The 13153-nt window shown below is 39.5% G+C and overlaps 1 protein-coding gene across 1 annotated transcript; it reads left to right on the top strand.

Moving 5' to 3' along the window:
• Positions 1-59: 59 nt before the first annotated feature.
• Positions 60-12328, top strand: LOC104949336 (EH domain-containing protein 3). The gene is made up of 7 exons (XM_010775693.1): positions 60-1212; positions 5349-5525; positions 7886-8056; positions 8219-8318; positions 8709-8879; positions 9606-9770; positions 9857-12328. The coding sequence occupies exons 1-7, from the start codon at positions 986-988 to the stop codon at positions 10382-10384; spliced, it is 1539 nt and encodes a 512-aa protein (XP_010773995.1). The 5' UTR covers positions 60-985; the 3' UTR covers positions 10385-12328.
• Positions 12329-13153: the final 825 nt, after the last annotated feature.

The following is a 13153-nucleotide window of genomic DNA, read 5'->3' as shown; positions in this document are numbered from 1 at the left end:
CACTGGGCGGGGCCATGGAGGGTCGGACTGCCAGGCGTTGGGCACTTCCGCCGGGCTCGGGTTTCCTTCGACTCGGCATTTAAATTGAGCTGCAGGACATCAGCTGCGGCTACATTCAGCGCCGTGCTCTGACAGAAAATAACCCGCAGCATTAGCAAAACAGGCTACTCTTATTTTTTTACACGAAATAGACAGAAATACCTGATGGTCTGAGGAGGTTTGGGGTGTTTTGTGTGAAGAAGAGCGGGAGAGGTTAAACAATAACGGAGGCTGTGCTCTGACAGCAGCTCGGTGCATCATTTTTGGGATTCCTCTGCTAGCTGTTGGACGAAATTGAATAGCGGTAACGGGATGCTATGCTTGAGCGGAATTATTTAGGCTTTTTTGAGCAGTGTTTGTTTTCTAAAAGAGATTGGTAAACAAAGTTATTGAATGCAGTGTTTTTTTTTGGCCCAGGAGCAAAAGTGGCCTGGACTTGGATGACCCATGGACCTGATGATGAGAGTGCATTTGATGATTAAGGTTTAAATTCTGAAAAATATCCTACAATTTGGATATTTTCTTATCAGTTGAAGACATTTACCCGTACAAAATACAGGCCTGAAATAAATAACCTTCAACTGGGGTGGCTCAATATTATCAATAACAACAGTCACCACCCATTATTTAATCTATACATTTATTTTTCTTCTTTTTGGGGACATTTCCTGTTGAATACAACCAGGAAAAAAAGTAAATAAATTATTTTTTGTGTTTATGTCACGATTAATTATTTTTGTTTATTTTTTGACTCTCAACTAGGTTAGATCTTAGCTTCACTTTCTTTTTGTGTTATTTGTAAGGAAATCTCTACCCGCTCTTAAGAAGAGTGTTTGATCCCTCAAGGACATTTGTAGATCTGTCAGGTTAAACCTATAACCTGTCAGTCAACAAGAAAATAATCTGACACGAGTGACCAACAGCATCTTTGACCAGTTCAGCAGCCATGTTCAGCTGGCTTGGGAGCGACGACAGGAGGAAGAAGGATCCAGAAGTCTTTCAGACCGTGGGTGATGGACTGAAGAAGCTCTACAGAACCAAACTCCTGCCGCTGGAGGAGGCTTACAAGTTTCACGAGTTCCACTCCCCGGCCCTGGAGGATGCAGACTTTGACAACAAGCCTATGGTCCTACTGGTGGGACAGTACTCCACCGGCAAGACAAGCTTCATACGGTGAGATAAACAGCACAAACACCCATACAGGAATCACACAAAACACATAAGGTCACCAGAAAGATAGAGGTTGACACACCCTAACTGACTTTTTTCTGTCAGTTTGTCAAAAAGTGAGAAAGAAGGGGATGGAAAAAAATAATCAAAAACACAAGGAACAATAGGAAAGATCAGTCCTCACACACAAACGCTCTAACAGCCTAAAGAGCCACACCTCTGCAAGAGTAATTGAAACCATAACTTTGATATGACAGCTAATACATATGGAGGCAGCGCTGCCTGGCACTGGAGCCTCTCTCATGAGGTGTGTGTATATATATGTGTTATATGTGTATGATTACACCACACAAGGACATCTATCACATCACGGTGTATTCCTTGTACATGGTTTCTCAAAAAAACATCATCTGGTGGACATTAAAAACCCTTTTAGCCAAATAAAGCTTGTTACTTAGTCAAGAATCAAGCTATAAGCAGATGTTTTCTTGGTTATTACTAACTGATGTACGACAACATGTCATTGTCAGTCATTTCAAGAAGGATTTCAAAGACTAGGGGTAATATATATTGACACACTATTGTGTTGTAATATGACTTTTGTGATACTGTATTGATTTTTTCAAGAAATGTATGATTTTGACATTTCTTTTTAGTTTACATGCAAAGATGAAATCATTTAATACATTATTTCATTTGTAATTATATCCACCCTCTTATCGTACGTGCCCTGTCAAATTAGTGCTGTGATGTTGAATGTTACAGGGAAGTTAAGAAATGCAAATCTAAATACCAATGTTCAGATTGTATGTTTTCTCCAGGACAGTTTCCCTAAAATGTGATTTTACACCCTGTATAAAATTGCAAGATTCACGCTAGTACACTGCCCCATCAAATACACGCCTAATTTAACTTAAATTCAGATGAAGTATACTCTTCTTTAAAATAATGTTATATATTCAGAGTTGTGTGAAAACTCATGACTTGAATAGCCCGGTGTTGGTTTATGTGTGACAGCAGGAGATGTTAGCAGCTGGGTGTTGGGCCTCTTTTTGAACTGCAGGACCGCTACTAATGACTTGACACACACACACACGCACACACACAGGCACACACACACATTCTCTCTCTCTTGCAGAGCATAGTGGGTAATTAGTGGGGTTAGCCTTTGAACGCCAGAAAGAGGATGCTTTTAGTGACTTCCTGTTATAAGACAGTGCAGGCTGCTCTCTCTTCTTCCTCTCCTGTCTCTCACTGATGTCTCTCTCCCTCTTTTCACCAATTACAACCGCCAACAGTCAGCAGCCTAACCCCACGCCCCCGCCATTGTAACAGTAACATGCAGAATGTAAAGCTGTTGAGTAACCCTCGCTCAGCAGCATCTCCGGGTGTCACACTCTGGATGTTGGAGCACTGCAGGTCTTTGAACCGTAACGTTTAGAATAATGTTTAGTTATGTCAGTTACAGCTTGATGTAGTTAATAAATGTGAATGGATGGAGGGACAAGAGAGAATATAGTCTCTCTTCTTCTGTGGTCATTCAGAGGCCAGTAATCTGAGCCTGTCTTAATTTTAGGAATGAGATTTATTGATTTTCCACTTGTTTCCCAAATGTTACTTTGAGTCTTTCGAGGATTCCAAGTTTTCCTTTAAGCTGATTTCCAAAGTGCCTCAATGCTTTTTTAACCTCATAGTCTAATACATTAGGGTTGTGAAACCAGCACCTGTGAATCTTCAGTTTTATCTCACTGACAGCTTGCTGCAATGAATGTGAGAAATGTAATGCACACACAGTACGTACTGTATACATGAAATGGAACATCCAACTGCACAGCCTCCCCACAGACACATTAAACAGACAAGAGTGCAGAGAGATGGCTCTACCAGGCACTGTGCCGACTGCTCTGACAAGGTGTGTGTGAGTGTATTTGTGGAGAATGAGATGTGTAAGGGGAACCATCCTTACATCTGGTAGCTGTTAAGATGCACACACATCCCACACTCGCACTTTAAATGTATGGTCTGTTTTTAGCCGTAAATCTTTTTCCTAAATCTCTTTATGGCCTTCGCTCACAATGTTGGGGTTGTGAAACTCAGCAGAAAACACACTAATCTTCATTTGTAACATGTGTGATGACACTGAATTAACAGATGAGCATGCAACCTTTCACACCTAAAACACATGAGATGCAAGTAAGCTGTGCCATAGGAACACTTACAGATGAGGTCAAAAGTTTGCAGCAGTTTTCAAACAGTTGAACATAAACCTTGTTTGCAACATAAACATATTCACAATTTTGAGTTTTTTTTGTTGTTGTTGTAATGGTCTCCTGAAAAATGTGTCCGGTCAAAATCATACATACATAAACTCTATGTTTAATTGTCTGTCCCTTACCCTTTTGACCTAAGTCAGCTGTTTTGCTAAGTGCCTGGTAAGGCTCAACCAAATTCTTGTTCAGATGTGTCTTCCTACACCAGTCTTAATGTTCTAGAACTTGAATTATTTAGCAACCGCAAAACTAGTTTGACATTTTCAAGGTAATCCTCCTTTTGGGAAATCTTAAATGAGTCCAAGATGTACAGCTCTGCCTGATGGCTATGCTTGTTTCTTCATTATTATGTCAAATTTGATCTGTTATCATCAGCATGTCTGTCCCAACGTGTGATGAGAGTAGTCCTCATGCTCACCTGCAAATGTACTTATCTACTTTTGGCCCAATACCTTCTATCTGTGTCTCAATGAACTAAATAGCAACAAACTCAGATCAAACGTCATGCTGCTGAGTTCGAGCAGTGTCTCCTTTCGTGCTCCGCAGCTATCCAGCTCATAATGATGTAAAATTCCCCTAATGCTTGTTCCAGCAGATTCTAATTCAAGGCAGACCTGTGTCCTGGTGAATTTTGAGTTTTTTCTTTGACCATACAGTCTAAAAAGTCTTGCAGAACTTCTTTCAAATTAGAGCCCGCTGGTCTATCACACATCAGCTGCCTACAGTTTACTGTAAGGCCAGTTACAAATGGTGGAAGTCGAAAACTACCCCTTGGTTGGAGAAACCCGTTGACAGTAATGTCTTATGAAGTGGTATCAATCTCTTGTAACTCATTCTCAGAATCGGTTATTGGTCTAACGAAGATTTAGTTTCTGGGGCAACGGCTAATATATCCTGGGCAAGACTTCCTCTTCGTCGGTCTTTGTTAACAGTCCGATTAGCAACTTTAAGACAAAAGAGTTGAGAGTGGGCACCTAGGACATCACTTTATTACATGTATGCAATCTTTTTTTGTAGCTGACAAAAAGCTTAATTATTGTCAGACAATAGCTGATTGGTTTAGAACAGGGGTGTCCAAACTTTTTTCACAAGGGCCACATACAGAAAAATATACGAAGGGCTGGGCAACTTATAGCGGTGAGGTATATTGCCTCGTAAGTGAAGTTATAAGTTAGCAAAATGTAGGTAAATTAGGCTCAATACATGAATAGGCTTTAAGAAAAAAACAGCCTCCATCACAGCTCTCTATAGGGTTTCATTTATCATGTTGGCAGCTCATCCCTTAAAACAGAGGCCTCAGATTGATTATAATAAGGAGAAATAGGAAAGGTGTATTTCAAGCTTGTTATGTAAATAAATCATTGGGCTTTTTTCTTATCAACTAAGATATGTTAGAACATTTTCCAACTTTAATTAACTGAATTTATTTTAAAAGTGGGCTTATTAGCACATGAATATATATTTTTACATTTATATTTAAGAAGTGCAATATAAGACAAACACAAGTTTCATTTGTGGACCATATTCCATTGTACTTTTTGGATTTGCTGAGGGCCGATTCAAAATGGCCCGTGGGCCGCATTTGGCCCCCGGGCCGTAGTTTGGACAACCCTGGTTTAGAGACTGCCTTTTTAGCCAATGCGTTCATGATTGGTCAATACTATTTGGACTACTATTCAGCATTCATACACAGATATCCGTTTATAGAGATTACCTGAAGATTGGCGCTAAGCTATGCTAGCTGCACAAGGCCCTCTGCTCATGGTCTCAGATGGCATCTTCTGTAAAAATGGTTTTATAGAAAAAAATAACATATCTTCTCTCCCCTTGTTTTGTGTAACGCTATGTCATATAATATCTCACCCACAGCTACCTGTTGGAGCAGGATTTCCCCGGTATGCGTATCGGCCCAGAACCCACCACAGATTCCTTCATCGCGGTGATGCACGGCGACAACGAAGGAGTCATCCCGGGAAACGCTTTGGTGGTTGACCCCAAGAAGCCCTTCAGAAAGCTCAACGCATTTGGAAACGCATTCCTCAACAGGTAAACACCCTTTCACAAAGTGATAGATGACATGCTGTCAGATTTCTGTGGGTGTGTGTTTGTGTGTACTGGAAACACAAAGTTGTATATCAAGGTAAAGTATGTGGCTGTAGGGGTGGGGAGGAGGAGGAGGGGGGGGTAGAAAAAGAAAGGGAGAGTGAGAGCCCTGCTGAGAATCCACACCACTGCTCTACATTCCTGGGTGATTGAATTTCTCTCTGCTCACTGGTCAAGCCTTTAATGGGTGTGTGTGTGTGTGTGTGTGTGTGTGTGTGTGTGTGTGTGTGTGTGTGTGTGTGTGTGTGTGTGTGTGTGTGTGTGTCCAGATGACGAGTCAGGCTATAGCTGCCTGTATAGATGTCCTTATGGAGGTATTGTAGATGATAAACCTTGGTAACAGCCAGCTGCAAAAAGGCTATAGGCTAAAGTGATACTTTGAAGAATTAATAGACTGTTACATGTTCTTCAACAGAAACTTGTCACATGATTTGGGGAAAAAAAATATAAATATGACGTATATGTTTAGCTTGTTTGTTATAAATTGAATACTTTAGTCAGATTTGTCCAATGTACCCGTTCAGCCAGTGTCTGTTTCCTTAATGTTTTCCCAGAGTAAGGTATTTTCAACAGAGGACGAATCATAGTTATTTTTTTGTTCTTTGAATATCTTAATATCGAAACAATCTATTTTTGTGACTTTTTTTGAATAATTGTAAACTGCACAGGAGGAATCCTTACGTTGCTGGCCCCTTGTGAATAAAAACAACATTTACATTCAAAAGAATACATTTTTTGATGACAAATGTTCCTCGTAAGTCCTTACAATTTGATCAAATTGATATTCCCATACCATGACTCTATAGCTATCCTCAGGCCCAAATATTAGCTTTGTACAAAAGTTATCCCAAACTGATCAAATGTGCTGTAGGTATGCACAAGCCCCCCAAATCAAAGTAAATTGTTTAATTGTGATCCCCTGTAGATAACTCTACCACCACTGTTAAGGCGTTAAGAAGGACAATCTTTATCTTTCACACTGTGACGAACATCGCGATCAATCGTGGAACCTAATATTGTTCCCCACATCATGTGAAAAGTGCTTCCTGTGAAAAACAATTCCACTATAATTCAAAATATCGAGAAACTATCTCACATTCTTAACCCTGCGTATCTTTGCTCAAGCAGCAGTGTGTCCTCTATCTAATCTCAGCTGTGTTTATACAGGACAGAAAGACACAGCTCAAACACATTTACATGTTTTAAATACTTATTGCTACAGCTGCCAAATGTTTGCTCACATCCCAGGGAGGAAATATCAAACACTCAACATTAATTTGTTCTGAAAGATCACTGGTAAAAGAGCCTTTGAGGCATCATGTCAGCAATACCATTTAACACTGGAATAAATACACATTAGAAATCATTCAAATGGAGTTTAAATGATTCCTTTACTGGGAGGAGCAGCAGTAGCAATAGCAGCAGTAGAGTATGTATAATGTGGGATTTGTATCATCTCTGTTTAGCGAGACTGCCTCCTTGTGAAGGTGATTTAGATTCAAAGCGATAACAAACACAGAGCTTGAAGATTTAGTCTGTTATTTAAAATGGAGAACCTGTTCTTCAGAAAACCAATTTCTCATTCACTGTATTAACATAAAGCTTCTTCCTACTATCATTGGACAGCAAATGCGCCTTCGTTGCTGTCCCATAACCTCAGCTGGTTCACATTGACGTGTCCTTCAGCGTTTGGTTGGAAAAACTTTAGCTCACTAATCCTTCGTTCTGCCCCTTGTTCTTTGTTCTCCTCTCATATACTGTGGAATTTCTCCAGGTTCAAGTCTGTTGTGTCCTTGAGTAGGACACAAAGTTAAAGGAGGAAATGATGTACTCCTGCTGACAGACTTAATCATTGATTAATTTACTCCTGCATAACGGAGGCATTCACTTATTCATTCCCTCATTACTCTCACTATTAGATTTCCCATTAAAAAAACAGAGCCAGAAGAGACCGTGACATATTGTTGTTTTAGTTTCTTCTTTCATTTTGTTTGGTTTTAAGGAGCCTCTTAGTTGATCTTTGGCAGAACTGCATCCATCTGTAAACAGTCTTTTCTCAGCATGTTGTAATATGGGCGTTCTTTGTAATGCCTCCTCTATGACCTGAAGCCATTGTAATGGTTTACTTATTATTGCAACATCACAAACTTGTGTACCGCAAAATGAATTCAAATGACTCTCTTAATGCTATTTGGACACTGTTATGGGATTGGAGCAAAGAAACAGGAAGTAGAAGAAAACACCATTAATCACCTCTCTTTTTCACATTCTTTTTTCCCCCAAATCTTTATTTAACCCTTGTTTTGGGTCCTCATCCTCCTTATCCCTGCAGGCTATGACTTTGCGGCTGTCTTGGAGTGGTTTGCAGAGCGAGTGGACAGGATCATTTTGCTGTTTGACGCCCACAAACTGGACATCTCTGACGAGTTCTCAGACGTGATAAAGGCCCTGAAGAACCATGAGGACAAGATCAGGTACTGAAGGGTGGCTTAACTTACAGATATATCTAATTCTAGTGCAGATATATGCACATAGCGGCTCTCATTGTAAATGAATATCAACATTATAGGTCATCTATGCAATGTTACTGTTTGGTTAACTTGAACACTGTGCTCTCTTACCTTTTCTTTTGCCAGGGTCGTGCTGAACAAGGCCGACCAGATAGAGACACAGCAGTTGATGAGAGTGTATGGAGCCCTAATGTGGTCACTGGGGAAAATAGTCAACACCCCTGAGGTAATCAAAGCAGGAATTGTAAAAATGAATCAATGGATTTCAAGTTTTCCAGAAGTTTAAAGTGCTCAGTTATCTTTTCTGGTGTTGTCATCAGAGAGAAATCTGGTTTAACCCTTTTAATGGCATATATGTAACATTTCCGCATTAAATTATGTAAAAATAACAACAACCCCCATCATCTTAAACTCCATTATATCAGCATCAAAGTTTGTCTTCTGATATTGTTTCAGTCGTGAGTTCCCTTGTGGCAAACATACTGAGCTTAGCTGGTTTTATTTTTGAGTTGGTGAAGTCTAGTTGTTATCTAAAGATCAATGTGTTTTTGTTTCTATATATGGTGATATCTGTTTGATTGGGCCTTTTTACCTCTTCTTTCTCCCTCAACAACAGGTGATCCGCGTCTACATCGGGTCATTTTGGTCCCATCCTCTGTTGATCCCGGACAACAGGAAGCTGTTCGAAGCGGAAGAGCAGGACTTATTTAAAGACATTCAGTCTTTACCGAGAAATGCAGCGCTTAGAAAACTCAACGATCTGATCAAGAGGGCAAGACTAGCCAAGGTAAGGCAGAAGTTAAGAAAGTGTGTGTGTGTGTGTGTGTGTGTGTGTGTGTGTGTGTGTGTGTGTGTGTGTGTGTGTGTGTGTGTGTGTGTGTGTGTGTGTGTGTGTGTGTGTGTGTGTGTGTGTGTGTGTGTGTGTGTTGTGTGTTTTTTCCTTGTCTTCTTCCCATCACTCAGTCCCCTCCCCGTCCAGTCCAGCTGTTAACCTTGACAGAAAAAGTGTGTTGCTGTCACAGAACCAGACTTATTTGGCTTCTCTCCTCTCTGAGTAAATTGTTTCCTGTTTCCTCACCGGACAGGAAGTCAGGTATAAGAGGCGACAGTTCGCTGCCCGTTGTAGTTCAAGGAAAACGCAGAGGATGTATGCGTGCACACACTGAAACACACACTGAAACAGATGTATCTAACTGACAGTGCAGCGCAGCTTTCCTGTTTGACAGCTTATAGGGTGCGTGCATGTTTTTGGGATTTGCTTCAAGGACACAAGGTGGATTCAAGGAAACACACCCCTGTCACCACAGCAACATAACACATATGGGTTTCTCCATTCATTTTGCTATGTTTGTTTTCTTTGGTTATCATCCTAAAGAGTTTTATCTAATCAGGCCAAAGAAACTGAAATCTTGAGGTTTTTAAACTTTAAATATTCTAAATCTAAGAGGCAAACTTGTTGTCTTAGTAAGTGTTGTTGTTAAGTAAATGATCATCTATCCCTTTTACAATAAAGGTCCATGCCTACATCATCAGCGCTCTGAAGAAAGACATGCCCGCTGTGTTCGGAAAGGAGAACAAGAAGAAGGAACTGATTGGCAGTCTGGGAGATATTTACAAACGCATTGAAAGAGAGCATCAGATATCACCGGGAGATTTCCCTAATCTGAAGAAGATGCAGGTAAAGAGACAAAGGAATGCAGATTTATAAATGTTGGTTTGGATAGATTTGGATCTAAACTTGTGGTTTGTCTTTTGTTTTGCCAGGACCTACTCCAATCTCAGGATCTCAACAAATTCCAGCCTCTGAAACCCAAACTCCTGGAGGCAGTGGACGACATGCTGAGCCACGACATCGCCGGCTTAATGGTTCTGGTCCGCCAGGAAGAAAACCAGCGTCCCAAACCCGTTGTGAAAGGTGGAGCGTTTGACGGCACTTTGGACGGCCCGTTTGGCCACGGGTACGGAGAAGGAGCCGGCGAAGGCATCGACGACGCAGAGTGGGTGGTCGTACGAGACAAACCCGCCTACGACGAGATCTTCTACACGTTGTCTCCCGTCAACGGAAAGGTGACGGGTGCCAACGCCAAGAGGGAGATGGTGAAGTCAAAACTGCCCAACACGGTGCTGGGAAAGATCTGGAAGCTGGCAGACATCGATAAGGACGGGATGCTTGACGATGAGGAGTTTGCGTTGGCCAATCACCTGATCAAAGTGAAACTGGAGGGACACGAACTGCCATCGGACCTGCCCGCACACCTGGTGCCGCCCTCCAAGAGGAAAATATCTGAGTAAATGTACGATTACATCATTCCCTGCACCAATGACCTGTAAGTAGACCCATCCCCTCCACCCAGAGAAAAGTATCAAAGTAGAATAGAAATATTCCTGTAGCATTATAGCAAAAATGTTTTAACAAAATTAAACCACGTTTCCAACTCACAATGTTGCTCTGCTGCTGCCCTCCCCACATGGGCAGACTTTCATTAGCTTCAAGAGGCAAATAATAAAGCTAAATATTCAGTTACATTCAAATAATGAACATGAATGCCAATCAGCTATTAGCATGTGAATTCAAATGCTACATGTCTGCAGTGTTGCAATAGCTTTTACCATGGTAGAAAATCTGGATCGTAATGAGTTCTCCCATTTAAGTATTTGGCTTTTAAGGGTGAGATATCTGGAACTGATAGGCAGGACAGGTGTTAGAGTGAGAGCAAAGTTTGAAAAATATATGAAAGGATATTAAAAGTCTAAAGTAAGAAACACTGGAATACAACTTAATGTAAGGTAATCCAAACTACTGGAGGAAAATGGGAGAAATACGCAACAATGTGAAGACGAAAAGAGAGTTGGAAGGATCATTCCACGGCATGTAAAAATGCAAATTATTATTGTATGTATGGTAATGAATACAGATATCTCATGTTTGAGTGCAAAGTTCCCTTATCTCATGGTATTGTTCAGTCTTGAGGCGCGGCTGAGTTTTCTGGCTTTTGTTTCATGGCGCAGATTAAAAAGGCTCCAAGGAATATCTGGCAATTGCTTGAGATACAAAAATGTGTAGAAGCACACACACACACACACACAAGGAAAAATAACACAATTCTCATGAATTGTGTCCAGAGCAGGGAAAATTACCTACAAACATTTGTTTTGTTATTTTAAATGTGATATGCAGATGTTGATATTTGTGTAAACCATTTTACTGTAGCACATAGATTTTTTTTTTCTTCCAATGGGGACAAAAACTAAGGATAACCATTAGTTTGTTTCTTTTATGATTTTAGATCTAAATATGAACATGTTTGGAATACTGTGACTATAACATGGAACTATATAATGAGTATTGTTTCAAGTATTCAGACATACTCAGTAAAATGTTATTGTAAGGACTTTGAATGTTGAATGTGAAGGCGTTCTTGGTTCTGTGTGGGCACATCCTGAGTGACTATTGAATGACCATATGTATCACTGTCATCATTTGTAACGTATTAAGCATTTCACAGGTTATTGAGCTGTGAGTGGATTGTTGATTGAAAATGGATGAATATGTTATTGTTCACATTGTAAACTATTATAAAGAGAGAAAACACACAGCTGTTCTTTTGTGATGATAAAAAAAAAACACTACTTTAAATGTTTTTAAATGAAATTTGGCTTTTCATTTAATGTCCAAATTGTATACATCTAATTGGATTTACTGTATTCCAGTATGTATGTAAAATTACTAACATTAGGAACTTGTTTGTGGTTAATCATAACATTAGACCAACTAAACTTGGGTTCCCATATAATAAGAAATAATCACTTTGTGTTTTACGAGTGAGTTTGAGTTCCAGAATGATATATTTCTGTGCCCCTCCCTCTCCGTGTGTCTCTGTGCCGTTACTGTGAATCTACTGTACATACTAAGGCTGTTTGCATTCCATGAACACAGATTGAGGAACACAATCCTCATCATCTCGAGTGCTTTATGCATCACTTGCTCATATTTCACAGCTCAGATCAACAAAGTAAATATAAAAAAGGGTTATTGTTGAATGTGGATTCTCTGCATGACAAAGTCCTTGAAATTCACAAGTTGTTTTCATACCCTGACAGATTGCAACATGAAGTGGAGACAAAGGGGATAGTTTTTTTTTCAGTTTTAAGATGGGTATGCATTTGCTAAATCTGTATTTCACTGCTATTCTGTACATGAACAGTCCAAAAATGTAATAAAATTCATTTACTCAACTTTCTGTGTCTTATTTGGTTTGTGTTAGGATGAGCAATCTGAGCGGTTAGTGGCATTATTTTAAGAAAGAAAAAAAATCCTACCTACATTTTTGTATATATAACTGAGCTGCTTTATCCAAGTCAGCCATGAGAAAAATAATGCAAATAGATGCAGCACATTTTTCTTTGAATAGGCGGTGAGAATAATAACCACTTCGCCAACTGTTTAAGATTCTTATTTTGGGAATTTGTCTTTTCCAGTCTGACAGGTAAAAAAGGGACTGATGATGGAAATTAAGATGATATATTAAAAGTGGGGTAGGTAAGTTTGAGAAACCGGGTCGAGATACACTTTTTGTTATATTCCATGGAATGCTCTTAACATCCCGATAGCAATGAATATCTTAAGTGCTTTGACAAAAAAATCCATGAACAAATGTCATCTGTGGAAGCCGTAGTACTGTAAAAAGCACGACCAATCATTTTAGTAACTGTAAAGTAACTGGATGGCCTACCTGCCTGTCTATGGAATGCCATTTAAGCCAAAATTAAATAAATACATAAATAATTAAATAAATACATATATATATAAATATGCCTATGAAATAAATTCTGAAATAAATAAATGAGGCAATAAATATGTATACATGTACATTTAAATACACATTTATTTATTTCATGGGACTTTTATTTCATAATGAGACATTTATTTCAAGAGACTTTTATTTCATAATGACACATTTATTTATTTCAAGAGAATCGTATTTCATAATGACATATTTATTTATTTCAGATGACTTGTATTTCATAATGACGCATTATTTATTTCAGGTGACTTGTATT

This window comes from Notothenia coriiceps, unplaced genomic scaffold (assembly GCF_000735185.1).
Source record: "Notothenia coriiceps isolate Sejong01 unplaced genomic scaffold, NC01 NC01_scaffold00015930, whole genome shotgun sequence".
NCBI classification, from domain to species: Eukaryota; Metazoa; Chordata; class Actinopteri; order Perciformes; family Nototheniidae; genus Notothenia; species Notothenia coriiceps.
This window is presented reverse-complemented; position numbering and strand designations above follow the sequence as displayed.